Below are 25,648 nucleotides of genomic sequence, written 5' to 3'. Positions count from 1 at the left end.
GCAGCTTGAAATGAGCCGCCTCACTGTGATCACCCTCTCTGCATTAGCAGCTTGTGTTTAATATCAGGCTATCGGTGTGGTGCATCTGTTTTACGGTTATTTGGTTAAAAACTCATTTGTATGAAACGTTTGAACGTGGGCGTGTCCAAAAGAAGCCCGTGTCGGGCTCCAGAATATCATGTGACCAAAGATGAACTCTCTGAAATGACGTCAATGCTTCATTATGTGATTCGAGCTGTTGAAAAGACGCATCACCATCATTGGTTGGGACTATGCTTGTGCCGTGAGGTCATTCCAAGCCATCTTTTTGTTTGCTTTATGTGGAATATCCTTTTGACGTGATGGCTTTTCTTTCTCCATATCAATCAAATCAAAGTTGATGTAACTCTGTAGAGATCTCTTTGGGCATTTCTGGTCATAAAGCAACATTGTCCAGTCTTCGGCAGTAACACAGGAGTTACAGGAGCAAAAAGTGGAGAAGTTTACATCCTTTTTGATTGTTTTCAATAATCACTCCCAAATATGTAGTTTTGTTTTAACAGGTATACCATTAACCCTGACAGATTTAAATGTTTGAGAGGTAATAAGACAGACTCATTTTCAGCCCTGACACAGGTAGCTGTCTGCTCACATCGTGTGTATTCGATAGGAAAATTGCAGTGTCATCAGCCAGGTGTGCCCATCTCTATCTAAGGGTGGGATACCCTGAAACTGTCCTTTTTTAATATGCACTTTGTGCATAAATTGGATGCAGTTGTTCGCACTAAACCCAAACATTCACCATCTTCACTCATGTGGCCATCCCACTGGCGCCAGCTGAAGGCTGCCGAGGTCGAAGCTGACTGCAACAACAAATTCTTCCATGATAACAGGATCGTTGTCAGAACTCTTCGTCCCTCCTTCAAGGCCACCAGACCTTCACTTAACCGGGCGTGGTGATACTTTCTCTCAGCTGAACACGGGATAAACATACACACACAAATGCACACGCATGAAACATGTACACTGATACGCCCTCACTATCACCCTCCCTCCCCCGAATCCAACACCTCCTCCCAGGTTTACCTCCCATCTGATGTGGACAGCGGATCAGCTGGAGGCGCGATCGCAGATTGCAGCGGTTCCAGATCAGCTGTCCACGCTGGAACACTCTCCCATGTTGCTGTCTGTGTTTTGTTGTGTTATGGTGTGATGATATCTGTGCATTCCTGGATTATCCTTCTGTGTTACATATTTCGATGTTTTTTCCCCTTGCTACCTAGCCTGACCTGTCTCCCCAATGTGATGTTTGCGTATTGTATGTACGGTCTGTCATCTCGGTTGTGGGCAACTGCAACTGACAAATAAAGGCCATCTCATCTCAACTAGCTAACATTACAGCCAACAGCTAAAACATTAGCACTAAAGACCTACACAGAATATATCCCCATAGACATACAAATAACATAATTTCAGTTTGATGAGTTTAACTGCAAAGCAGATGATGCTATTAGAAATTGAAATAATTTTTTTAAAACTTACTTTTCGCATACAGATTAGGTTTTTTCTTCTTAAATTGTCCGTGTTTGCCAAAATGTGCTAATTTTTCACATGTGATAGAAGAACTGAATTTGGCATGTACAGGATGAGTCACATCATTTGAAACTTAGCTGTGATGGGAGAAATTGGAAGTGTTAGAACTGACCCACGTTACGGTCTCCTCTACTACTGGAATTATTTTCTTGCCTATGGAGAAATTTATCCATTTGTATTTTCTGAATGAGCCAAATATGATTTTTGGTAAATATATTTAGAAAACTATTTTCACCTCCACATATTAAATGAATAATTCTGAGTTTTCTAATAAAACATTGTTCAAAGTTTCTTTTTTGTTAACTAAAGAAATATTTTGGGCATTTTTTCCGCTGTTCTCACCGTTTCCTCGGTGAGATTCTCGTTTAGACAAATTGTTTTTTCACATAATCTTATTATTCTAGAAATTATTTTCTCTCTCGTTTGTCTTTAGAGAAAGCATTTTCCTTTTGAAAAATTTCTGATATCAAATTTCATTTCCATGAAAACTCTTAAATAGTTTTGCTTGTTAACAAGTCTCAGGGCTTAACTTTGGATTCATTTAGTTTCCAACAGTCTTTATTCTAAATTTGTCCAAATAATTTCAAATCAGTCTAAACTGGACTGCTTTATGGTCTGTCAGGACTGTTGTTTCTGTCCTCATTGCTCCACATATAAAGATCTCCTGTCACGGATATGTTCGAGCTCAGATGATGTTTGGTTCATGGGGGTATCCATCCATGCTTTCATTCATCACCTCCATATAAAAGTTTAGCTGAAGGACATGAAGATAACATCTGCCTTATCTTCTGTGGTTAAAAATAAATATACATTTTGCATTTTATAATTAAAGCCATTTATAAAGTGTGACTGATCAATATCAACCAAAGGTGTAATCCATTGTTCGCTGATGTTGCAGTTTAAGTGTGAACATCTCCAAATCTGCTGTCACCAACAGAAACGTGCTGCCTTTCTCACTCTTCTTCTTCATTATTTATGTATTTTTTGAGTTTTTAAAGAGTCACATTTTATTTGAAATTAAATTTGTGGACTTATTTCAGGAGTTTTGGAGTTTCATCAGTTAACGTATTTATTTTATTTTTGCCGTTTTATTGTGACCTCGCAGTATTACTTTTATTCTTATGTGGTTTCTCTTTAATGTTTTATGCTTTGGCCGAAGGGTCTCTATTCTGTTTCTAGTCGCTTCTACTGAATGTTTTTGCTGTGCCCGCTTCGGCCTGCAGGGGGCAGCCGCGGCTCAGATTACGCCTTAAAGCGGAACTTTTGTTTCCGTGTTGTGTTTCCTCAGGAGCGTTAACAGCTGTGAACAGCAGGCGGCAGGGCGGTGGAGGGGTGTGTGAATCAATCATTGCTCAGCTATCGATCGTGAGGTCCATGATGCAGTGCGGCTGGCCCCTCATGGGTCCGCTCAGGTGGCTTCACTACGTTAACAAAGAGGTGAAGGTGAGAGCGGGAAAAGGCGAGGAGCACCGCGGCTGGCTGTTGAGCGTGGACCCGGTGTCCGCCAGGTAACGCGCACGTGGAGCCTAATTTGTAAATCAAACAGCTGATCGTGACGAACGAGTCGAGTTTTTTTTCAGCCGTTTCCTGTGAACTTTGACCTTAACTCGTTTTTTCTGCATTCCGGGTATTTGAGTCACGTGGCTCTGACCCTTGTCTTCCTGTGCCCTGCAGTGTGGTCCTGGTGTCCTTTGGTGAGGCGGTGGCGGTGCGGGTGGTGATGGGTCACGCCGTGGAGGCGGTGGAGGTCCTGCGAGCGGCTGCCGATGATGAGACGGCGAAGCGTCTGCGGTCGGTCTTCCTCCCCCCGCCGTCCCCTTGCCTGGACCCCAAGGAGCTGCGTCAGCGGAGGGATGCCGTGCGGCGGTGGCTGCAGGAGAACCGGATCCCCGTGGAGGAGGAGGGGGAGGAGCTCAAAGTGGCGGGCGTCCTGACGATCGCTGCGCCCTATAGCGCCCACGCCTGCAGGAGCTCCAACCAGATCATCCTGGACCGGATCCAGAGACTTATCGGGATCCAGGACTGTACCAATCAGGGGTTGCCACTCTGAGCTGGGCCAATCACCAGGTTAGTGTGTTGTTTGAGCTCCGCCCTTTTGTCCTTTGCAGATGTAATCTAAATAAAAAGAGTTTCTAAGTGACTCACTTCCTGTAAAACTCACCTGTCCCACAGACTGACGAGTCACCGAACGCCATGATTAGTTACGTCAGAGTGGGAGGAGTTTTAAACATGTGCATAACTTTAAAAGATAAACTGGTTTTATTGTGACAGGCACAATTTCATTTCAGGTGAGAAGAGACCTGCAGCAACCACGATGAACCAGGAAACCAGAGTGCTGGCTCACCTGGGGTCACCCGGGGTCAGGGTGTGCACGGGCGGATTTCAGTTTCTTTCTGTCAGACTCCAGTAATCGATAATTATTGGTCTGCTGTAATCATTGACACCTGGATGTCGCTGATGTGATTGAACATCACCTGACTCACCTGCGTCAGTATCAGGTGTCTCCGGTCTGTCCTCTGAGTTCTGCTCTTTATTTGCCCGTTGCCATGGTGACACCTGCGCCTGTGGGAATGACTTGCTGCAGACTGATTCCCGGAGCGTTTTTGGAAAAGTTTTGTATCGTTTCATACTTTGTAAAAAAACATTCAGACTGGGGTCAAACTTTAACCCCGAGCGTTGATCTTTGTCAGTTTCAGTAAACATGGGGATGAAACGTCTACTGAATCATCTAATCACTGTAAATAAACTGTAAGGTAATTATTGTATCTATGGTAACAAGACACCCATCCCTCCACGCATTTATTTCAATATGCTCTGCTTGGTTGTGTTTGTTGAATGCAGAGAAACACTTGTATCCTGGGGCTTTGTGTGTGTTCACAATGTCAATAAAGTTCATTGAAACAGCCCAGCGCCACCTTATCTACTCTGATGAATCCTGCTCCCGGCCCAAACTACTCTGCATTTATTTAGGCTGTTGTGTTTTTAACATGTTTTAGTGCTTTGTATATAGTTCAATTTAATCTGAACAAACTCCTAAAAACAGTCAGTGATCACTGTCGTCCTCTCTCGGTTTTTATTACCACTGTTCATTTTAAAGCTCAGTTTTTAAACCCTATCTACAGCCCAGCCCATGCAGCAGTATATATGACTAACCTTGTATTGTGGATGGATTCTCAGTTGTTCTCCTGACTGAAGTTTGGTCCGTTTACAGCATCCTGCCATGCGATTGCATTTGTCTCTAACCATCAGGAACCTTCACGTTAATTTTTATCAAGCAGAAAAGTGTTAGCGTTCATCCTCCAGCTTCACTGTGTTTATGCTAACATAGCTGTGTAGCTAGCGATCACGTAGCACAACATTATATACCAGCTAGCCCAACTTCAGTAACCCTACAAACGTCAGTGCTGTTTAGTTTTGTTTTCATTTATGTTGGAAGTGACAGCAGAGCTGTACGTTTGAATTTGTTTCAGAAATCTCTCAGTCAGAACATGCTATATCATGTTTAGATGGAAACTAGCGAGCTAACTTCCTGCTAACTTCTAACTCTGTTAAATGTAATAACTTCTGTTTTCATGGATACCTGGATGGTAAACTTAATAGTTACACCTGGTAAAGCAGCAACACTGATCGTTTTATTAAAGATGAAAGAATTTAGACCGTTTTTAACTCTCAGTGATGCTGCAGTGTTCGTTTGACTTTGGACCTGACGCAGAGTTTGAACCCAGACACGACTAATGATGTCAGACTGAAAGACCACCCGCTGCTGCAGGGGCAGTAGATGTGGAGGAGCCCACCTACAAAAACCTCGACCTCCTGTCACCACAAACAGCCACAGTTCAGTTCAGCAGGTAAAATAAAGACCGATGAATTCCAGGTTTCTTCGAGCTCAGTGAAAGAAATGTTTATTCCCTTGTTTTTGTTTACATCATTAATAATGACATCACCACCATCACCATCTTCTTCATCAGGTCCACCTGAACCACTGCAGTACCTGTGTGGCTCCAGGCCAGTACCTGAGGGTCTCGTCCCTCTGAGGTCTGAGCTCAGAGATGTTCAGAATAAGAGCACATTTTTGTTTTACAGTCAGTCTCAGTTCGAAGCAGTCAGAGCTTCCTGATTGGTCCATCACACATTTTTACTTTCTTCTGATCCAATCAGCTGTAGTGTTAACTCAGTCTCCTCCACAGCCTGTCCAATCAGCTGTCCCTGAACCCTCTGGAACTCCAGGCTATCCAATCGCACAGAGGGCGTGTCCAGCATGGGGGCGTGTCCAACAGAATCCCTCTTGTATGTCTTCGGGGGGAGTTTGGGAACACTGTGACGTGGAGGCACAGGGGGGCCATCCAAGGTGAGGGGAGGGAGTGGGGGGAGAGGTGGCGAAGGCAGGGGTAATTTCCTGGAGGTGGGGGTGACAGGAGCAGGGAGAGGGGGTGAGGAGGACAATGTGGTGGGGGTGGAGCAAATGGAGGTTGGGCCAGAGATGTTGGGGGGGAAGAAAGCCTGAGGCAGGAGGTCACAGCGGGGACGACCCTGAGGGGGGGGCAGGAGGTGTAGAGGGGAGCTGAGGGGCTCTCGTGGAGGCAGGGAGGGGGGGCTGTCAGGTGGTGATGATGACAGTGACGAGTAACGAGAGGGGTGGAGCTTACAGGTGGGCTGACGAGGTGGAATGGCGGGGGGGCTGTCCAGCTTTGACACCATCTGTGAGGGAGAAAGGGGGAGGGGTCAAACGTCACATTCAAATGAACCTTTATCAAGATTGAATGGAGAAGGCGGCGTCAGAAAACAGCCCCGCCTCCCCTCACCACAGACCTTTGTTTACATTTACACCATAACAGGACGCCAACAGGTTGACACAGCAACAACTACACCCACAACAACAAGGTGGACGCTACACGTCTGGGCTGGAAAAGCCACAGAACCACAGGAAACGCTTCTCCAGGTCTATAAAGTAACAGCTTGATGCTAAAAACAGGTTCTAAGAATTTGGTGGTTGCTGCTCTGTGACACACAAAGAACAGAAGGAACCCTGAAAGGTTCTTGCAGTCCAAAAGCTCCTCGGGCTAAAGCAAAGAGGGTACCTTGGAGGGGGAAGACTCAGCGGGAGCCGACTCCGGTCGTCTGCGGGGAGGAACAGGAGGAGGAACGGGAACATCCTCAGAAGCCCGACTGAAGCTGACCATGGAGGAGACCGAAGAGGACCCTGAAAGTTACCAGACAGACACTGTTAGAACCAGGAGAACGAACAGGAGAACCATACAGCAGCAGATTGGTTTGTTGCTCGTTAACTTCACGCTTTAAGTACTTCAGGGCTCCAGAGTGCGACCAACTTGGTTGCACATGCGACCTAATTTCTCAATGCTGCGACTAAAAAAAAACATTTTAAAGTCTCAGCAACTCTGAAAGTCTCCATGTGGTTAACAACAGACACACATTATCCACATATCGTGGTTTAAACCATTCAGAAATGGTCAGGGGCGGGACCTCTCTGATTGGCCGTAATCCAGATATTCCTGTAGGCCTAGTGTGTATGTTTGAAAGTGTAGGTCAATAGAGAGAGGTGAGTAGGCAACAAAGGCTGTCACTTGGTGTTCGCTCGCTCTGCGGTAGAGTATTACTTCCTGTTCCTGCTCAAACACGGTGGTGTTTCTGAGTAGCTTATCTGCTTAGCAATTTAATTAAAAACTGTTAGATACATTCTTTTTTCAGAGTATAATCTTCACGTGCTTCATCCAAAGCACACTCTCTGTGTACTCACTACCTAACTTATAGCCAAAGTATTCACTCACTGTGTCTGTACTGTTTTGCTAACTTAGCTTAGCTCGTAGCCGACTTGCTAGCAGCATGGCGTCTTCACCTGTCCCTCCTGCACTTTCCTGCTCATTGTGTCAGATGTTTAGTTACTCGGCCTCCTTTAGCAGTAATGATATCTGTAACAAATGTAGTATATTTGCAGCTCTGGAGGCCAGGATTACTGAATTGGAGATTTGGCTTCGCACCCTTCATTCACCTGTAGCTAGCCAGGCCCCTGTAGCTGGTGCAGCCGAAGATAGCGTAGGCCCCGCTAGCTGTCCCCCGGCAGACCCCAAGCAGCTGGGGAAAGAGGGCGGCTGGGTGACGGTGAGGAGGAAGCATAGTCCTAAACAGAAGCCCCAGGTACACCACCAACCCGTTCATGTGTCTAACCGTTTTCCCCACTCGGCGACACACCCGCTGGGGGTCAAACTCTGGTAATTGGTGATTCTGTTCTCAGACATGTGAAGCTAGAGACACCGGCAACCATAGTCAATTGTCTTCCAGGGGCCAGAGCAGGCGACATTGAAGGAAATTTAAAACTGCTGGCTAAGGGTGAACGTAAATTTAGTAAAATCATAATTCACGTCGGCAGTAATGACACCCGGTTACGCCAATCGGAGGTCACTAAAATCAATATTGAATCGGTGTGTAACTTTGCCAAAACAATGTCGGACTCTGTAGTTTTCTCTGGTCCCCTCCCCAATCAGACCAGGAGTGACATGTTTAGCCGCATGTTCTCCTTAAATTGCTGGCTGTCTGACTGGTGTCCCAGAAACGATGTGGGCTTCATAGATAATTGGCAAACCTTCTGGAGGAAACCTGGTCTTGTTAGGAGAGACGGCATCCATCCCACTTTGGATGGAGCAGCTCTCATTTCTAGAAATATGGACAAATTTATTAAACCCCCCAAAATATGACTATCCAGAGTTGGGACCAGGAAGCAGAGTTGCAGTCTTACACGCCTCTCTGCAGCTTCTCTCCTCCTGCTACCCCCCCCTAAAACCCATCTCCATAGAGACTGTGTCAGCTCCCAAAAACACAAATAACAAACTAAAAACCAACAACAAACAACTTAAACATAAACAATTACAAAGAAAGAACAATACAGTATCCACATCTGAACCACAGAGTAAAACAGTGAAATGTGGATTATTAAATATTAGGTCTCTCTCCTCCAAGTCTCTGTTAGTACATGACTTAATAATTGATCAACAAATTGATTTACTCTGCCTTACAGAAACCTGGTTGCAGCAGGATGATTATGTTAGTTTAAATGAATCAACACCCCCGAGTCATTCTAACTACCAGAAACCTCGAAGCACAGGCCGAGGGGGAGGTGTGGCAGCAATTTTCCACACCAGCCAAAGACCAAGACAGACTTTTAATTCATTTGAAAGCCTGATGCTTAGCCTCGTCCACCCCAAACTCAGAAACCAGTCTTACTTGTTATCATCTATCGTCCACCTGGGCCTTACACAGAGTTTCTGTCTGATTTCTCAGACTTTTTATCTGATTTAGTTCTGAGCTCAGATAAAATAATTATTGTGGGTGATTTTAACATCCATGTAGATGCTAAAAATGACAGCCTCAACATGGCATTTAATCTGTTATTAGACTCAATTGGCTTCTCTCAAAATGTAAAAGAACCCACCCACCACTTTAATCACACTCTAGATCTTGTTTTAACATATGGCATAGAAACTGAACATTTAACAGTGTTTCCTGAAAACCCTCTCCTGTCTGATCATTTCCTGATAACATTTACATTTACAATAATTGATTACGCAGCAGTGGAGAGTGGACTTTATCACAGTAGACGTCTTTCTGAAAGCGCTGTAACTAAGTTTAAGAATATAATCCACCCACTGTTATCATCGTCAATGCCCTGTACCAACACAGAGCAGCTATCTGAACGCTGCTCCAACTGAGGTCGATTATCTTGTTAATAATTTCACCTCCTCACTACGTACGACTCTGGATACTGTAGCTCCTGTGAAAACTAAGGCCTCTAATCAGAAGTACCTGACTCCGTGGTATAATTCTCAAACACGCAGCCTAAAGCAGATGACTCGTAAGCTGGAGAGGAAATGGCATATCACAAAATTAGAAGATCATCATTTAGCCTGGAGAAATAGTTTGTTGCTTTATAAGAAAGCCCTCCGCAAAGCCAGAACTAGGGCTGGGCCATGTCACACAGTTCACGGTAATACCAGTATAATGTTGGGCAACGCTAAGAAAATAAAATATCGCGATAGAATATGGCTAAAACGCGCATTCCCAGTGCCTTTGTTTTCATACGCACATGGCCGAAAAAGCATGGCAGCAACGGAGAATGAGAAGGGGGAAAGCGCATCGTTGAGCGAAGCAGATGAATTGGTTTGTAAAAATGCTGCAACTTCAGTGATGTGGAACTGGTTTGGTGTTTGTCCGTCAGATACTCACCAAAGCACTTTTTTTTGTACAACATGCAAGCGGCCGTCGTTATTGCCGTATTTGTTGGACTAAGGTGCTCGTAAATCTGGGAGTAATCTGGGTCCTAAACGCCGTCCTTTAAGGTCCCGTAGTCAAACAATCATCACTGAGAGTTAAAAACTGTCTAAATTCTTTCATATTTAATAAAACGATCAGCATTGCTGCTTTACCAGGTGTAACAATTAAGTTTAACATCCAGGCATCCATGAAAACAGAATTTATGAAATTTAACAGAGTTAGAAGTTAGCGGAAGTTAGCTTGCTAGTTTCGCTAGTTACTTAAACATGATATAGCATGTTCTGACTGAGATTTCTGAACAAATTCAAACGTACAGCTCTGCTGTCACTTCCAACATAAATGAAGACAGAAAACTAAACAGCAGTGACGTTTGTAGGGTTACTGAAGTTGGACTAGCTGGTATATAATGATGTGCTACATGATTGCTAGCGACACAGCTATGTTAGCATAAACACAGTGAAGCTGGAGGATGAACGCCAACTTCTTTCCACTCAATAAAAGTTAACGTGAAGGTTCCTGATGGTTAGGGACAAATGTAATCACATGGCAGGATGCTGTAAACGGACCAAACTTCAGTCAGGAGAACAACTGAGATAATCCATCCACAATACGAGGTTAGTCATTAATATACTGGGAACATTAACAACATGGGAACAGAGCAGCTGTGATAGAATACAGCATTAATGAATCAATGGTACAGAAGTGGAGGAAGAAAGAAGAATGAGTTGAATAAAGTTTGATTTATCTGACTGCTTTGTTTCGCTTAATGTGCCTTATAATCCCGTGCAGCTTATGGTCCGAAAATGTTTTTATTTTATTTGACTTTTTTATTTGGCACACTGCAGTTTAATGTTGCAAAGCACCTCTTTTTAACTTCAGTGGATATTATACGTGGTTATGCTCAGGATATGTCAGCCCATTTCTACTGGAAATGCCTTTTGGTTAAACTTTCAGCAAGGAATTTGCATTTGCCCTGTTAAATCTTTATATATATGTTTAATGCACATAAAAAACAGCTGCTTGTTTAAGAAAAATAAATGGATGGGGTTTTTTTTGCGCTAGTAAAGTTGTGGAGTTGTATTTTGTCTCGCGTCAATTATATCGTCAGTTATATCGTTATCGCAAAGTTTCAAATATATATCGTGATAAATATTTTTGGCCATATCGCCCTGCCCTAGCCAGCACATTACTATTCATCACTGATTGAAGAAAATAAGAACAACCCCAGGTTTCTCTTCAGCTCTTACAGTCAGAGCTCTGTTGAGCCAACCATCCCTTTAACGTTAACTAGTAATGACTTCAGGAACTTCTTCACAAATAACATTTTAATCATTAGAGAAAAAATTACCAATAATCATCCCACAGATGTAATATTATCTACAGCTACTCTTAGTACCATTGATGTTAAGTTAGACTCTTTTTCTCCAATTGATCTTTCTGAGTTAACTTCAATAATTACTTCCTCCAAACCATCAATGTGTCTTTTAGACCCCATTCCTACAAAACTGCTCAAAGAAGTCCTGCCATTAATTAATTCTTCGATCTTAAATATGATCAACCTATCTCTAATAATCGGCTATGTACCACAGGCCTTCAAGGTGGCTGCAGTTAAACCTTTACTCAAAAAGCCATCTCTAGACCCAGCAGACTTAGCTAATTATAGGCCAATCTCCAACCTTCCTTTCATATCAAACATCCTTGAAAGAGTAGTTGTCAAACAGCTAACAGATCATCTGCAGAGGAATGGTTTATTTGAAGAGTTTCAGTCAGGTTTCAGAGCTCATCACAGCACAGAAACAGCTTTAGTGAAGGTTACAAATGATCTTCTTATGGCCTCTGACAGTGGACTCATCTCTGTGCTTGTCCTGCAGGACCTCAGTGCAGCGTTCGATACTGTTGACCATAATATCCTATTAGAGCGATTAGAACATGCTGTAGGTATTACAGGTACTGCGCTGCAGTGGTTTGTATCATATCTATCTAATAGACTCCAGTTTGTGCATGTAAATGGAGAGTCCTCTTCACACACTGAGGTTAATTATGGAGTTCCACAGGGTTCGGTGCTAGGACCAATTCTGTTTACATTATACATGCTTCCCTTAGGCAGCATCATTAGAAGACATAGCATACATTTACACTGCTATGCAGATGACACCCAGCTCTATCTGTCCATGAAGCCAGATAACACACACCAATGAGTTAAACTGCAGGAATGTCTTAAAGACATAAAGACCTGGATGTCCGCTAACTTTCTGCTTCTTAATTCAGATAAAACTGAGGTTATTGTACTCGGCGCTGAAAATCTTAGAAATATGGTGTCTAAGCAGATTCTTACTCTGGATGGCATTACCTTGGCCTCCAGTAACACTGTGAGGAACCTTGGAGTCATTTTTGACCAGGACATCTCCTTCAACGCACATATTAAACAAATATGTAAGACTGCGTTCTTCCATTTGTGCAACATCTCTAAAGTTAGAAATATCCTGTCTCAGAGTGACGCTGAGAAACTAGTTCATGCATTTATTACTTCCAGGCTGGACGACTGTAATTCATTATTATCAGGATGTCCAAAAAACTCCCTGAAAAGCCTTCAGCTAATCCAAAATGCTGCAGCAAGAGTCCTGACAGGGACTAGAAAGAGAGAGCATATTTCTCCAGTTTTGGCTTCCTGTTAAATCCAGAATTCAAAATCCTGCTCCTCACATACAAGGTCTTAAATAATCAGGCCCCATCTTATCTTAATGACCTTGTAGTACCATATCACCCTATTAGAGCACTTCGCTCTCGCTCTGCAGGCCTACTTGTTGTTCCTAGAGTATTTAAAAGTAGAATGGGAGGGAGAGCCTTCAGTTTTCAGGCCCCTCTTCTGTGGAACCAGCTTCCAGTTTGGATTCAGGAGACAGACACTATCTCTACTTTTAAGATTAGGCTTCAAACTTTCCTTTTTGCTAAAGCATATAGTTAGGGCTGGACCAGGTGACCCTGAATCCTCCCTTAGTTATGCTGCAATAGATGTAGGCTGCCGGGGATTCCCATGATGCACTGGGTGTTTCTTCTCCACTCACTATGTGTTAATAGACCTCTCTGCATCCACAGCATGTCTTTATCCTGTCTTCTTTCTCTCACCCCAACAGCAGATGGCCCCGCCCCTCCCTGAGCCTGGTTCTGCCGGAGGTTTCTTCCTGTTAACCCTCCTGTTATGTTGCGGGTCAAATTGACCCAGAACAGAAGAGATTTCACATGTCATCTGCATGACTACAGAAAATGAAAAAAATCAACATTATAAAAGAAAATTGTAAAATAATCAATGCCAGTGTTTCTGACACTTTTGGATGAGTAAATTTGCCCTGGGTCAAATTAACTCAGGAGCATAATTGGTGTTCCTGGAAACCAACATAACAGGAGGGTTAAAAGGGAGTTTTTCCTTCCTACTGTCGCCAAAGTGCTGCTCATAGGGGGTCATATGATTGTTGGGTTTTTCTCTGTATCTATTATTGTAGGCTCTACTGTACAGTATAAAGCGCCTTGAGGCGACTGCTGTTGTGATTTGGCGCTGTGTAAATAAAGTTGAATTGAACAAAGCCTCATTTCTGCTGTTTAATACCAAAGAAAATTAAACTTGTTAAAATGATAGCAAATTGCAAAACGCTGTCTAATAAAACCTCTATAACTTTCCTCCGCTTCACTTCATGTTGATTCAGGGTTTTCTTCAGTTTTTAATCTACTGCAGATATTTTAAGGTTATCTGCTATAAAAATCCAGGCCAGGAAAATTTCCATAATGTTTTTCTGTTTTATTCTCAGTTACTTTGACACAGCGTACTGATAAATTATCAGAATTATAATATTTCTGACTGTCCGAGGATAAATTGAATTGAATTGAATGGATTATAGAAATCAGTGATACCCAACCTTAGTGAGCAGCCTAGGCCCGACAGAGGTGGATGTAGCTGTGGGTAATAAGAAAAGATGATAGTGTTTTCATTAAGGCCTGATCCGTCTGACACTCATAGCCAGTGCTCTGACACGGAGCCATGGATTGCTCAGCTTATGTCTAACACCGGTCCGGAGACGGCATCAGATAACGAGCCACATACGATGGACTCCGAGCCCACTGAGAGTAAAAGGAGGAAGGTGTATACTTTTGGAAAAAAGTGGCTTGACCAGTTTCCCTGGCTAAGATTCAGTGAAGCTGATAACATGATGCACTGCATTTACTGTTGCGAGTGTGGAGAGACCGTGGCCGGCAATGCTGCATTTGTGACTGCTTGTAATAAATTTCAAAGTGAAACGCTGAAAAAGCACAGTGTATCCAGAGAACACATAAGCTGCGATAAACGCCCAGCGTGCCCTCTCAACACTGCCTTTCAGCAGCAAACAGGTCGTCAGAGGAGGCCGACATGATGATGACGTTTAACATTGGCACTCTTTAGCAAAGCACTTTAAGCACAAGCACCTTTTCAGGAACTTATCCTTCTTGCTCCAAATAAAGAACTTTGTGTTGACAAGACTGATAGTTAATCATTTACAGATCAATATTGTCTGTATGGACAGCAGTTGGAACATGTAAAACAGCGGGGTTAAGTGATGCGTTTGAAAAACTTGGGCGCACCTAACGTTTGTGCTGGTGCACATAAGAAAACAAGTGTAACCACGGCAACAAGTTAGTCTAGAGCCCTGCACTTTATTCAAAAGTTAGAATTTCTTAAAAAACAAAAATAAAAGTAAGATCATCCGTCCAGTGCAGCGGCCTAAACAGACACTGACCAGTCATCTCTCCAGGGTTTACCTGGGGACTGAAACCTCACCTAGGACAGGTATCCTGGTCGCATGAACCACCTAAACTGACTCCTTTCAGTGTGGAGGACCTCTAAAGCTGACCCCAGAAGCTCATTTCTGCTTCCTGTTTACTGTGTTTTATCCTCCTTTGAACCAAGGGCATCTGCTGTGATGCTCACACCTCTGATGAAGTGTCAGCTTTCTTTTTATAGATATAAAAATATGGATATGTACTGATAAATGATCAGATTTATGATATTTGTGACTGTGTGAGGCAAAACTTCACAGATTCAAATAGAATCAAATTGATTCTAGAAATCAGTGACGATACCCAGCCCTGCTCAGGATGCTGTGGAGGTGGTAGACGAAGGCAGATGTCCCAGGCCTGCCATGTTACCCTCAGCTGATCGAGGAACTTTCCAACCTTCAGGATTCACTGTGACTGTGTGCATGGAAGAACAGCAGACAGGGCACTCATCCAAGCATGTCAGGTACTCGTGGACTCAGGTGAGCCGGTACATGTCACGCTCGTCCCCAAAACCAGTTTACGCAGCCTGAGAGCAGCCTGCCAAGACCTCGGCCATCATGTGCCTGAACCACGAGACGCTGGAGTCCAACTGTATCCAGATGGAAAATGGACTCCAGTCTTTTCACAGCACGCCTCTTTCACTTTTTTCTGGCGTTCACACTGCGATGCGTCAGAGAGCAACTTAGTATCTTGGAAGGATAATTGGCACGCAGCCTGGAGCAGCCAGGGATCGAACCACCAACCTCGGATTAGTAGATAACCTGCGCTACATCCCCCACCTTAGAGCACCCTCCTTCCCCAAGGGTGATGGGGAACATTCCCAGTTTACGCCCAACATCAGCCTGCCAACGCATCAAACTACAACTGCTGCCCGAACCGCGAGCCGCCAGAGTCCGAGCGAGCCGCCGGATCAGAACTCACTGAACTTTTCTCTCATCTCGGCCGGTGCAGAGACAAAACAGCTGCCAGCTGACGGTTTCTATGGAGACAAACTAATACAATGGGTGTGATATCATGCACAGGTGAGACACAACAGGAAGTCTAATCAATATCCTCTACCAATGAGCAATCAATAACAATGCAACAGAAACCTGAAACACACTGAGACAGGTGAGGGACAGACAGGTGTGATGTGTGGGGCGCAGGTGAGCTATGGAGCAGGCGTACGGAGAGTCAGAAGGTCATACTAACGTGGGCCGTGCGGCAGAGACACCACAGCAAAGATGCTGTCGCAGGCTGCAGGTGAAGAGGAGAAACACTGTGAGGAAGGAGAGGAGGAAGAGGAGTGGTGACATCATCCTGCAGAGAGGCGGCGCGATGGTGGAGGTGAGCGCAAGGAAAGAAGGCGCGATGGTGGAGAGGAGCACCAGAAGAGGGGGTGCGATGGTGGAGGCGAGGAGAGGGGGCGCGATGGTGGGGAGGAGGCGCGATGGTGGAGAGGAGCACCAGAAGAGGAGGCGCGATGGTGGAGGTGAGGAGAGGGGGCGCGATGGTGGAGGCGAGGAGAGGGGGCGCGATGGTGGAGAGGAGAGCGCGATGGTGGGGAGGAGCACCAGAAGAGGAGGCGCGATGGTGGAGGCGAGAGCGAGGAGAGGAGGTACGATAGTAGAGAAGAGCGCGATGGTGGAAGCGAGGTGGTGGGGAGGAGCACGAGGAGAGGAGGCGCGATGGTAGAGAAGAGCGCGAGGAAAGGAGGCGCGATGGTAGAGAAGAGCGCGAGGAAAGGAGGCGCGATGGTAGAGAAGAGCGCGAGGAAAGGAGGCGCGATGGTAGAGAAGAGCGCGAGGAAAGGAGGCGCGATGGTAGAGAAGAGCGCGAGGAAAGGAGGCGCGATGGTAGAGAAGAGCGCGAGGAAAGGAGGCGCGATGGTGGAGGCGCGATAGTAGAGGAGGCGCGATGGTGGAGGCGAGCGCGAGGAGAGGAGGTGCGATGGTGGAGGCGAGATGGTGGGGAGGAGCATCAGGAAAGGAGGCGCGATGGTGGAGGCGAGCGCGAGGAAAGGAGGGGCGATAGTAGAGAAGAGCGCGAGGAAAGGAGGCGCGATGGTGGAGGCGAGCGCGAGGAAAGGAGGCGCGATAGTAGAGAAGAGCACGAGGAGAGGAGGCGCGATGGTGGAGGCGAGCGCGAGGAAAGGAGGCGCGATAGTAGAGAAGAGCGCGAGGAAAGGAGGGGCGATAGTAGAGAAGAGCGCGAGGAAAGGAGGCGCGATGGTGGAGGCGAGCGCGAGGAAAGGAGGCGCGATAGTAGAGAAGAGCACGAGGAGAGGAGGCGTGATGGTGGAGGCGAGAGCGAGGAAAGGAGGCGTGATGGTGGAGGCGAGCGCGAGGAAAGGAGGCGCGATGGTGGAGGCGAGCGCGAGGAAAGGAGGGGCGATAGTAGAGAAGAGCGCGAGGAAAGGAGGCGCGATGGTGGAGGCGAGCGCGAGGAAAGGAGGCGCGATAGTAGAGAAGAGCACGAGGAGAGGAGGCGTGATGGTGGAGGCGAAAGCGAGGAAAGGAGGCGTGATGGTGGAGGCGAGCGCGAGGAGAGGAGGTGCGATGGTGGAGGCGAGATGGTGGGGAGGAGCGTCAGGAAAGGAGGCGCGATGGTGGAGGCGAGCGCGAGGAAAGGAGGCGCGATGGTGGAGGCGAGCGCGAGGAAAGGAGGCGCGATGGTGGAGGCGCGATAGTAGAGGAGAGCGCGATGGTGGAGGCGAGATGGTGGGGAGGAGCATCAGGAAAGGAGGCACGATGGTGGAGGCGAGCGCGAGGAAAGGAGGCGCGATGGTGGAGGCGCGATAGTAGAGGAGAGTGCGATGGTGGAGGCGAGATGGTGGGGAGGAGCATCAGGAAAGGAGGCACGATGGTGGAGGCGAGCGCGAGGAAAGGAGGCGCGATGGTGGAGGCGAGCGCGAGGAAAGGAGGCCCGATGGTGGAGGCGCGATAGTAGAGGCGAGATGGTGGGGAGGAGCATCAGGAAAGGAGGCACGATGGTGGAGGCGAGCGCGAGGAAAGGAGGCGCGATGGTGGAGGCGCGATAGTAGAGGAGAGCGCGATGGTGGAGGCGAGATGGTGGGGAGGAGCGTCAGGAAAGGAGGCGCGATGGTGGAGGCGAGCGCGAGGAAAGGAGGGGCGATAGTAGAGAAGAGCGCGAGGAAAGGAGGCGCGATGGTGGAGGCGAGCGCGAGGAAAGGAGGCGCGATAGTAGAGAAGAGCACGAGGAGAGGAGGCGTGATGGTGGAGGCGAGAGCGAGGAAAGGAGGCGCGATGGTGGAGGCGAGCGCGAGGAGAGGAGGTGCGATGGTGGAGGAGAGATGGTGGGGAGGAGCGTCAGGAAAGGAGGCGCGATGGTGGAGGCGAGCGCGAGGAAAGGAGGCGCGATAGTAGAGAAGAGCGCGAGGAAAGGAGGGGCGATAGTAGAGAAGAGCGCGAGGAAAGGAGGCGCGATGGTGGAGGCGAGCGCGAGGAAAGGAGGCGCGATAGTAGAGAAGAGCACGAGGAGAGGAGGCGTGATGGTGGAGGCGAGAGCGAGGAAAGGAGGCGTGATGGTGGAGGCGAGCGCGAGGAAAGGAGGCGCGATGGTGGAGGCGAGCGCGAGGAAAGGAGGGGCGATAGTAGAGAAGAGCGCGAGGAAAGGAGGCGCGATGGTGGAGGCGAGCGCGAGGAAAGGAGGCGCGATAGTAGAGAAGAGCACGAGGAGAGGAGGCGTGATGGTGGAGGCGAGAGCGAGGAAAGGAGGCGTGATGGTGGAGGCGAGCGCGAGGAGAGGAGGTGCGATGGTGGAGGCGAGATGGTGGGGAGGAGCGTCAGGAAAGGAGGCGCGATGGTGGAGGCGAGCGCGAGGAAAGGAGGCGCGATGGTGGAGGCGAGCGCGAGGAAAGGAGGCGCGATGGTGGAGGCGCGATAGTAGAGGAGAGCGCGATGGTGGAGGCGAGATGGTGGGGAGGAGCATCAGGAAAGGAGGCACGATGGTGGAGGCGAGCGCGAGGAAAGGAGGCGCGATGGTGGAGGCGCGATAGTAGAGGAGAGTGCGATGGTGGAGGCGAGATGGTGGGGAGGAGCATCAGGAAAGGAGGCACGATGGTGGAGGCGAGCGCGAGGAAAGGAGGCGCGATGGTGGAGGCGAGCGCGAGGAAAGGAGGCCCGATGGTGGAGGCGCGATAGTAGAGGCGAGATGGTGGGGAGGAGCATCAGGAAAGGAGGCACGATGGTGGAGGCGAGCGCGAGGAAAGGAGGCGCGATGGTGGAGGCGCGATAGTAGAGGAGAGCGCGATGGTGGAGGCGAGATGGTGGGGAGGAGCGTCAGGAAAGGAGGCGCGATGGTGGAGGCGAGCGCGAGGAAAGGAGGGGCGATAGTAGAGAAGAGCGCGAGGAAAGGAGGCGCGATGGTGGAGGCGAGCGCGAGGAAAGGAGGCGCGATAGTAGAGAAGAGCACGAGGAGAGGAGGCGTGATGGTGGAGGCGAGAGCGAGGAAAGGAGGCGCGATGGTGGAGGCGAGCGCGAGGAGAGGAGGTGCGATGGTGGAGGAGAGATGGTGGGGAGGAGCGTCAGGAAAGGAGGCGCGATGGTGGAGGCGAGCGCGAGGAAAGGAGGCGCGATAGTAGAGAAGAGCGCGAGGAAAGGAGGCGCGATAGTAGAGAAGAGCGCGAGGAAAGGAGGCGCGATGGTGGAGGCGAGCGCGAGGAAAGGAGGCGCGATAGTAGAGAAGAGCACGAGGAGAGGAGGCGTGATGGTGGAGGCGAGAGCGAGGAGAAGAGGCGCGATGGTGGAGGCGAGCGTAAGGAGACGCGCGGAGAACGTCCTGAAGCGCAGCACGGGGGCGGAGCCAGGTTGTCGCCACCTCGTTCAGACTAAGAGGCTTACTTTGCGTCTGATTGGCTGCTGCCGTGACCTGTTAGGGCCTCACAGGTTGACCCCCCTACCAATAGGGTTGGGGGGTCACATGTGCGCTCTCAATAATATCAGTGGGCAGGCTCAGTGTCGGTGTGAGTGGGCGGGTCTTACTGGAGTGGAATGGGCTGCTGGGTCCTTGCGGCGAGTCGAACACGCTGCCCACATCTGTGGAGCTGGAGGCGGCGGAGGCGGCGGAGGCAGGGGGCGGGGTCAGGGGGGTACGGGGAGAGTTGGGGGCAGAGGCCGGCGTCCCCTCGGACTCGCTGTCCGGGATGCGGCTGTAGCTGATCTTCCTGGGCTCGTTCTGGAGCGGCGTCGGATGTCTCATGGTGCCGGGTCGGGCCGAAGTGGGTCGGATCCCCGGAGACTTCAGAGGATAGGTGTACTTCTTCGCCTGCAGCAGGTGAGTCGATTAGTGTCATACACGTCACACGTCAACACGTAACACGTCACACGTAACACGACAAGCTGCCGCCACGCTCGTACTTACAAATCGAGGAGCCGATCGGAGCTGGCGAGGTTCGATCTCCAGAGACTTGTGGAAGAGATAATCACTGAAGTCCTTCTCCGACAGGTCGCCCATCGGGTTCAGGTTCTCGAAGAACTTCTGCTCCACAAAGACAAAACAAATACACGTCAACAACAAAAGACCACGCTCCAACCGCTGCTCCAACCGCTGCTCCAACCACACTTCATTGGCTTCCTGTTAAATCCTGCTCCTCACATACAAGGTCTTAAATAATCAGGCCCCATCTTATCTTAATGACCTTGTAGTACCATATCACCCTATTAGAGCACTTCGCTCTCGCTCTGCAGGCCTACTTGTTGTTCCTAGAGTATTTAAAAGTAGAATGGGAGGCAGAGCCTTCAGTTTTCAGGCCCCTCTTCTGTGGAACCAGCTTCCAGTTTGGATTCAGGAGACAGACACTATCTCTACTTTCAAGATTAGGCTTCAAACTTTCCTTTTTGCTAAAGCATATAGTTAGGGCTGGACCAGGTGACCCTGAATCCTCCCTTAGTTATGCTGCAATAGATGTAGGCTGCCGGGGGATTCCCATGATGCATTGAGTTTTTCTTCTTCACTCTCTATGTGTTAACAGACCTCTCTGCATCCACAGCATGTCTTTATCCTGTCTTCCTTCTCTCACCCCAACCAATCACAGCAGATGGCCCCGCCCCTCCCTGAGCCTGGTTCTGCTGGAGATTTCTTCCTGTTAAAAGGGAGTTTTTCCTTCCCACTGTCGCCAAAGTGTGTGTGTGTGAACAGAAGGTGAGGGGGCGTGTCCTCACCCTGATGTCACCCTCCACCCGCAGACAGTACGGCTGGTTCTGGTACTGCTGGATCTCTCCGGTGATCTCGGCCACTTTCCGTCTCTTGCTGAAGTTGATCAGATCTTTGCCGTGTCTGTGCAGGAAGTCGGGGTTTCCCTCCTCCGTTTTCAGGATGTTGGTCAGGTAGATTCCTGTCACGCACACACATACAGTTATTTGACCTTCGAGCTGCGTAGTTAGAGATCGGTGAGAATTGAATCATTGATGAATTGATTGACTGATAATACTACTAATCCCGAGGGAATCATACCAAAGAAGGGGACGCAGGGGGGGTTGATGGAGCGCAGTTTAGCCAGGTACTTCTTGTAGTGGTCCTCGCTGAGCTCGTGAGCGTCCTCCAGGATTTTTCTCTGACGACTCGGAATTTGCTGCAACCATAAACCGACATTTCTTCAAACACACAACGACGCTCACATCTCTGTCAGCAGATTAAACTCTGATCCGTCTGATGTCAATGACGTTCGTGGTCATCATTACCTCAAAGGTGTGATCCAGTCTGTACACGGGTGCAGAGTTCATGGCGCTGACGACCTCTAGGACACCATTGAAATTGTTGAGCTCCTGAAACACCTGCAGGATTTCGATGATCCGGGAAAAGACAGCGACGCGTTCCTCCAGGTTCTCCGTCTCTACGATACACCTGCAGAGAAAGTACAGCTGACATCAGCCTGACTTACTTAGTTACCGCACACTAGGCCCCGCCCACGCCAAAGTAAGGCTTACTTTTCAAACCACAGGGTGAGGTTGGTGGTGTGTCGGATCATCCGTAACAGGTTGGGCGAGTGGATCTCTTTGTCCTCTTTGGTCCAGACGCTGCCGACCAGCTCAGACGGTTGCACCGCCCTGCAGGTGGAGGTCAGTGGTTACAGTGGGACAGGTGCCAGACTGGTGCCAGACAGGCGCAGGGCGGCACGTTACCTGTAAAAGTCGGACTCGAGCAGGGTGAGCTGGCGGGCGATTTCGATGGGGTGCAGGGTCATAAGGTCGAAGTGCTCGGTGTCTCCGGGTTTGCAGATGTGCCATTCGATGGGAGGAGGGGAATTCTGGAAGGTGATGCTGTGACTGGGCACGCTCACCTGGACCTGCTTCTTCCTCTGGATGATCTTGGTGATTGACTCCACCCACTTCTTCATCGCCTTACCTGCGACATATGACGTAATTTCCTTGCTTATGTTTTCATATTCAATTTCATCTTGTAAGAAAAGAATAGCTGACCTTTTTAAAACTCATCATCATCATCATCTGTGCTGCACCTTCCTGAACACCTGTATGTACCTTTGACTGAAGCAATGAAGTCCTCCATCTTGCTCAGAAGGAGAGGGTCTCTCTCGAAATCATAGAAGTGATGTTCGACCCAGTGGCGACAAACATTCAACACTCTGCAGGACGACGACATTACTAAATTAAGTCACATCATTTTCGATTTATTCCAGACTCGAGCAGAACTCAGAGCGGTGTGAGCAGGTGTCTCTTGGAGCGCTTCCTACCTGAGCTGAACAGGTTGGACAAACTCTTTCCGGAAGCGTTTGAGTTCAGCGCTGGGTGGCTGTTCTCCTCCCTCCGTCTGATTGGCGTCCGCCGGCTTTGGCTCCGGGATCTCAAACCTGAAAACATCAACATCACAGAGCTGAGAGCAGAAGCACACCTGTCGAGATCCACAGGTGTGCTTCTGCTGCGACCTCCCCACAGTCCACAAGGGGGCAGGAATATCGTCAAATTTCAGCCCATTGAAAGATGGTTTCCATTCCCAAAATGGAGAAAACTGGAAGCATTAACAGAAGACCTCTGCTCCTCCTCCTGCGCCCTGCTCCTCACACTTTATTTGCTCCGATTGTCTGTGAAGGTTCTCAGTCCTCCAGCTCATCGTCGCCTCAGAAAGAAAAGCATCTGGACTTCTTTGGGGTTTTTTAAGATCTAATTTAATTATTTTAAAAACAAAAGCTCTTACAGAATAATTATGGCACAAAGTAAATATCTACTCGTTACAATACGGTAAGTTATTCTGACTGCAGGAACTTCTTTAAGTTCCTTGAAGACATTTCATCCCAGAAGAGTCTTCAGTTCTGAGACCAGAAGCTTCGTCCTGACGTCCCAGAAGTGTCCCCCAACAGGGTCCTGCACCCCCTATTGAACCTCCCCTAATCACACGAGGATCCAGGTCATCGTAGACCCCTAACCCCTGTGAGGTGGCATCAGGTGAACCCGCTGTGAAACCTGGCCCCACCCTATCATGTGACTTCCTGAGGTCAGATGGCCCAGGAAGTGAGTGGGTGTTAAGGCATCTGGGAAGGATCTCAGACTGGATTACAGACGGCAGACAGTTGGTGTGGTAAGCCCCGCCCTCTGTTCAAAGATGGTCGTACACAGTGGACTTAGATGCTGATCAGGCAGATGATCAATAGGGGGTGCAGGACCCTGGGGGGGGACACTCCCACAGGGCTTAAATCTGGGACTCCACATCTGGTCTCAGACCTGAAGAAGCTTCTGGGATGAAACGTCTTCAAGGAACTTAAAGAAGTCCAGACGCTTTTCTGTCCGAGCTCCTTCAATGTGCTCTGATTGGTTCTCCAGACTGCGTGTAAACAATGTGTTGCTAGGCAACCAGAGACACCCTGAGATGTAAATATGAGCCAGTCTGCTGTATATATGGCTCTATTTGTTTAAATGATAAATAAACCCAATAACACACGAGACGACGGGGTTTTAATGAAACCGCTGTGTGAGAGCAGGCGTTCTGATTGGTCACCGTGCCTGGCAGGTAAGCTCACCTCTCTATGAGCAGGTCCAGCAGCTCCCGAGGTTTGCAGAATGATCTGTAGGTGGTCAGAAAAGTCCGGACGAAGTTTGGATCTGAAGGAAAAAACACGAGCTGATCAGTGAGGATCAGATCAGTCAGCCTCGAGGGCCGGCTGCAGCTTTTAGATCTCACCTGGGTCGACACACCTGAATCACATGGTGAGTTCATTAGCAGCCTCTGGAGAACTTGGAGGTCGTTTAGCCGTTTAAATCAGCTGACATGTCTAAAACCTGCACATCGCCCCCAAGTCTCACCTCGCCGCCACGTTGAAACTCAAGCTACAGGTCAGGAAGCTAAAACAGCAGCAGTACGACATCTCACCTGTGTGACATCACGCCTCACCTGCGTACATGTGGAAGGTGAGTCTCTCGATCAGCTTCAGGACAGTCCCCGCCTTGATGATGGGAATGCCGGACTTGGACTGGACGTTCTCCTCGAACACGACGTTCTCCTCGGAGTCGGGCTCGGCGAAGCGGTACACCTCGGCGCCCGGGAGTCTCATCTGCTCCTCCTTCTCCTCCTGCAGCATGGCGGTGTCCAGCATGCGCTCCAGCGTGCTGCGGTACTGCAGCGAGATCAGCGCCGCCATCCAGCCGTTCTTCTCCTCTGCAGACTTGGCGGCGAACACCACACTGTTGCCGTCTTTCAGGATGATCTCGAAGGCGTGGCGGTACTCGCCCTCCTTGTCGTCTTTGTCGTTGATCTGAACTTTGCGCATGAAGAACTTTTCTTTGAGGCGGTACTCTGCGGTCGAACTGGCACCAGGCAGCCGCGGCGGGCCATGATTAGACTTGCAGCAGATCATCAGGCCGTCGAACAGGAAGATGTGGCGTTCGTGTTTGGCGCCGACGCGGGTCAAGGTACCCTCCATGATGAACTCATTGCAGCACTGGCCGATGTCCTTCCCCTCCCAGCCGTCGATGTTCTTTTGGATCTCGTTCATCTTCTTGATGGCGAGGTGCTTACCCTTCATCTGGTGGCAGTAGAAACGGCACGCCGACTCGCTGCACGCCGCCACACAGGAGCGAGAATATGTAGAAGAAGAAGAAGAGTTAGTGAGGAGGATGGAGAGAGCAGGGCTCGCAAAGCTAGCTAAATTGCTAGCCCCGGGACGTCGGGCTAGCGATTTTTCCAGTCGGGCTACCAAAATCTATCTCTGCCCTGCCCGTCGGCCTATCGTAGGAAGGAAAAATATATTTCAATGCTTTTGTATTCTTTTGGAAATGTAGCTGGGTAATTATGTCATTGGCATCAGTGAGCCACTGTCAATATGTGACATATTGAAATCGCGTTTGAATTTGTTTTTTGCTTTCACTTTGCAATCGCACGAACTGTGTATAGAGAGCGACAGCAATTTCTGTGGCAGCAATATGACGAGCTAAATAACCAGGGGTGCACATAAGTGGTCCGCAGGTGCGCATTCGCTGTCAAAATAAAAAACGCCACAAGATAAGAAGTTGCAACTCATGTTTGCGTACATAAGATTTTCTGGAGGAGGACAGACATTTGTTTAGAACTCTTAAAGATGTCGAAGAAGCAAGCTCCTTTAAGCAATTACTGTGATGTTCCTCCACCTCCAAAGAAATGTCAGGAGTCCGAACCACAAAAGAAGCGCGTATTCTCGGAAAAGTGGTTGCAGGAGGTGAGCTGGCTTCAAACAAATGATGAACGCACAGAGATGAGGTGCAGAATGTGCCGTGAAAATCCCACTCTAGGACAAAAACAGCCTTTATATGGACGCAAACGCGCGTTGCAACTTCTTATCTGGTGCGCGTCTTTTATTTTGACAGCGAATGCGCACATGCGGACCACTTATGTGCACCCGTGTAAATAACATAATGTTCTGCCGGGTGTGTTGTTGGTTTTCCCTCGATTTCTGAGTCGACAAGCGCCTTTGTTACTGGGACCAGTCATTTTAAGAAAGGCCCCCATTAGAACCCATGAGAAATGCAAGAAATGCATTATTGCTCAGTCTGCAATATCTTTC

At 48.5% G+C, this 25,648-nt stretch overlaps 3 protein-coding genes across 6 annotated transcripts in view; 1 reads left to right on the top strand and 2 right to left on the bottom strand.

Annotated features, from left to right (window-relative positions):
* The window catches only part of LOC102789178 (reticulon-3-B-like), a 12,672-nt gene extending 8,974 nt beyond the window's left edge, over positions 1–3,698 (bottom strand). Inside the window, exon 1 of one of the 3 annotated variants that reach the window (XM_087842362.1) lies at positions 3,224–3,698. The gene's annotated coding sequence lies outside the window, so the exon portion shown is untranslated. Of the gene's footprint in view, positions 775–3,223 lie in introns of those variants that run through there. The other 2 variants (XM_087842361.1, XM_087842364.1) reach the window with 2 other exon arrangements.
* On the top strand, positions 2,870–4,477 carry gemin6 (gem (nuclear organelle) associated protein 6). The gene is made up of 3 exons (XM_006806570.3): positions 2,870–3,080; positions 3,247–3,639; positions 3,861–4,477. The coding sequence occupies exons 1-2, from the start codon at positions 2,947–2,949 to the stop codon at positions 3,620–3,622; spliced, it is 510 nt and encodes a 169-aa protein (XP_006806633.1). The 5' UTR covers positions 2,870–2,946; the 3' UTR covers positions 3,623–3,639; positions 3,861–4,477.
* A 981-nt stretch (positions 4,478–5,458) lies between these two features.
* The window catches only part of sos1 (son of sevenless homolog 1 (Drosophila)), a 33,479-nt gene continuing 13,289 nt past the window's right edge, over positions 5,459–25,648 (bottom strand). The window contains exons 10-23 of one of the 2 annotated variants that reach the window (XM_087842356.1): positions 24,004–24,665; positions 23,633–23,714; positions 22,352–22,468; positions 22,140–22,243; positions 21,783–22,005; positions 21,588–21,707; positions 21,342–21,504; positions 21,115–21,232; positions 20,823–20,995; positions 20,023–20,139; positions 19,644–19,926; positions 15,853–15,897; positions 6,651–6,772; positions 5,459–6,270 (exon numbers count right to left, since the gene is read on the bottom strand). In XM_087842356.1, the coding sequence (XP_087698482.1) occupies positions 5,698–6,270; positions 6,651–6,772; positions 15,853–15,897; positions 19,644–19,926; positions 20,023–20,139; positions 20,823–20,995; positions 21,115–21,232; positions 21,342–21,504; positions 21,588–21,707; positions 21,783–22,005; positions 22,140–22,243; positions 22,352–22,468; positions 23,633–23,714; positions 24,004–24,665 (2,902 nt within the window). In that variant the 3' untranslated portion in view covers positions 5,459–5,697. The remainder of the gene's footprint in view (positions 6,271–6,650; positions 6,773–15,852; positions 15,898–19,643; positions 19,927–20,022; positions 20,140–20,822; positions 20,996–21,114; positions 21,233–21,341; positions 21,505–21,587; positions 21,708–21,782; positions 22,006–22,139; positions 22,244–22,351; positions 22,469–23,632; positions 23,715–24,003; positions 24,666–25,648) is intronic. The other variant, XM_087842355.1, reaches the window with a different exon arrangement.

The sequence above is a fragment of the Neolamprologus brichardi genome, chromosome 6 (assembly GCF_056152115.1).
Source record: "Neolamprologus brichardi isolate AB-2024 chromosome 6, ASM5615211v1, whole genome shotgun sequence".
Taxonomy (NCBI): domain Eukaryota; kingdom Metazoa; phylum Chordata; class Actinopteri; order Cichliformes; family Cichlidae; genus Neolamprologus; species Neolamprologus brichardi.
The sequence above is the reverse complement of the archived record's forward strand: the minus strand, read 5'-3'. Positions and strand labels throughout refer to the sequence as shown.

Bases quoted from the DNA above. Each gene is read 5' to 3' on its own strand.
- gemin6 (XM_006806570.3), top strand. From the start codon at position 2,947: ATGATGCAGTGCGGCTGGCCCCTCATGGGTCCGCTCAGGTGGCTTCAC. The intron at 3,081-3,246 runs GTAACGCGCACG...TGTGCCCTGCAG, and splicing joins GTGGACCCGGTGTCCGCCAG to TGTGGTCCTGGTGTCCTTTG.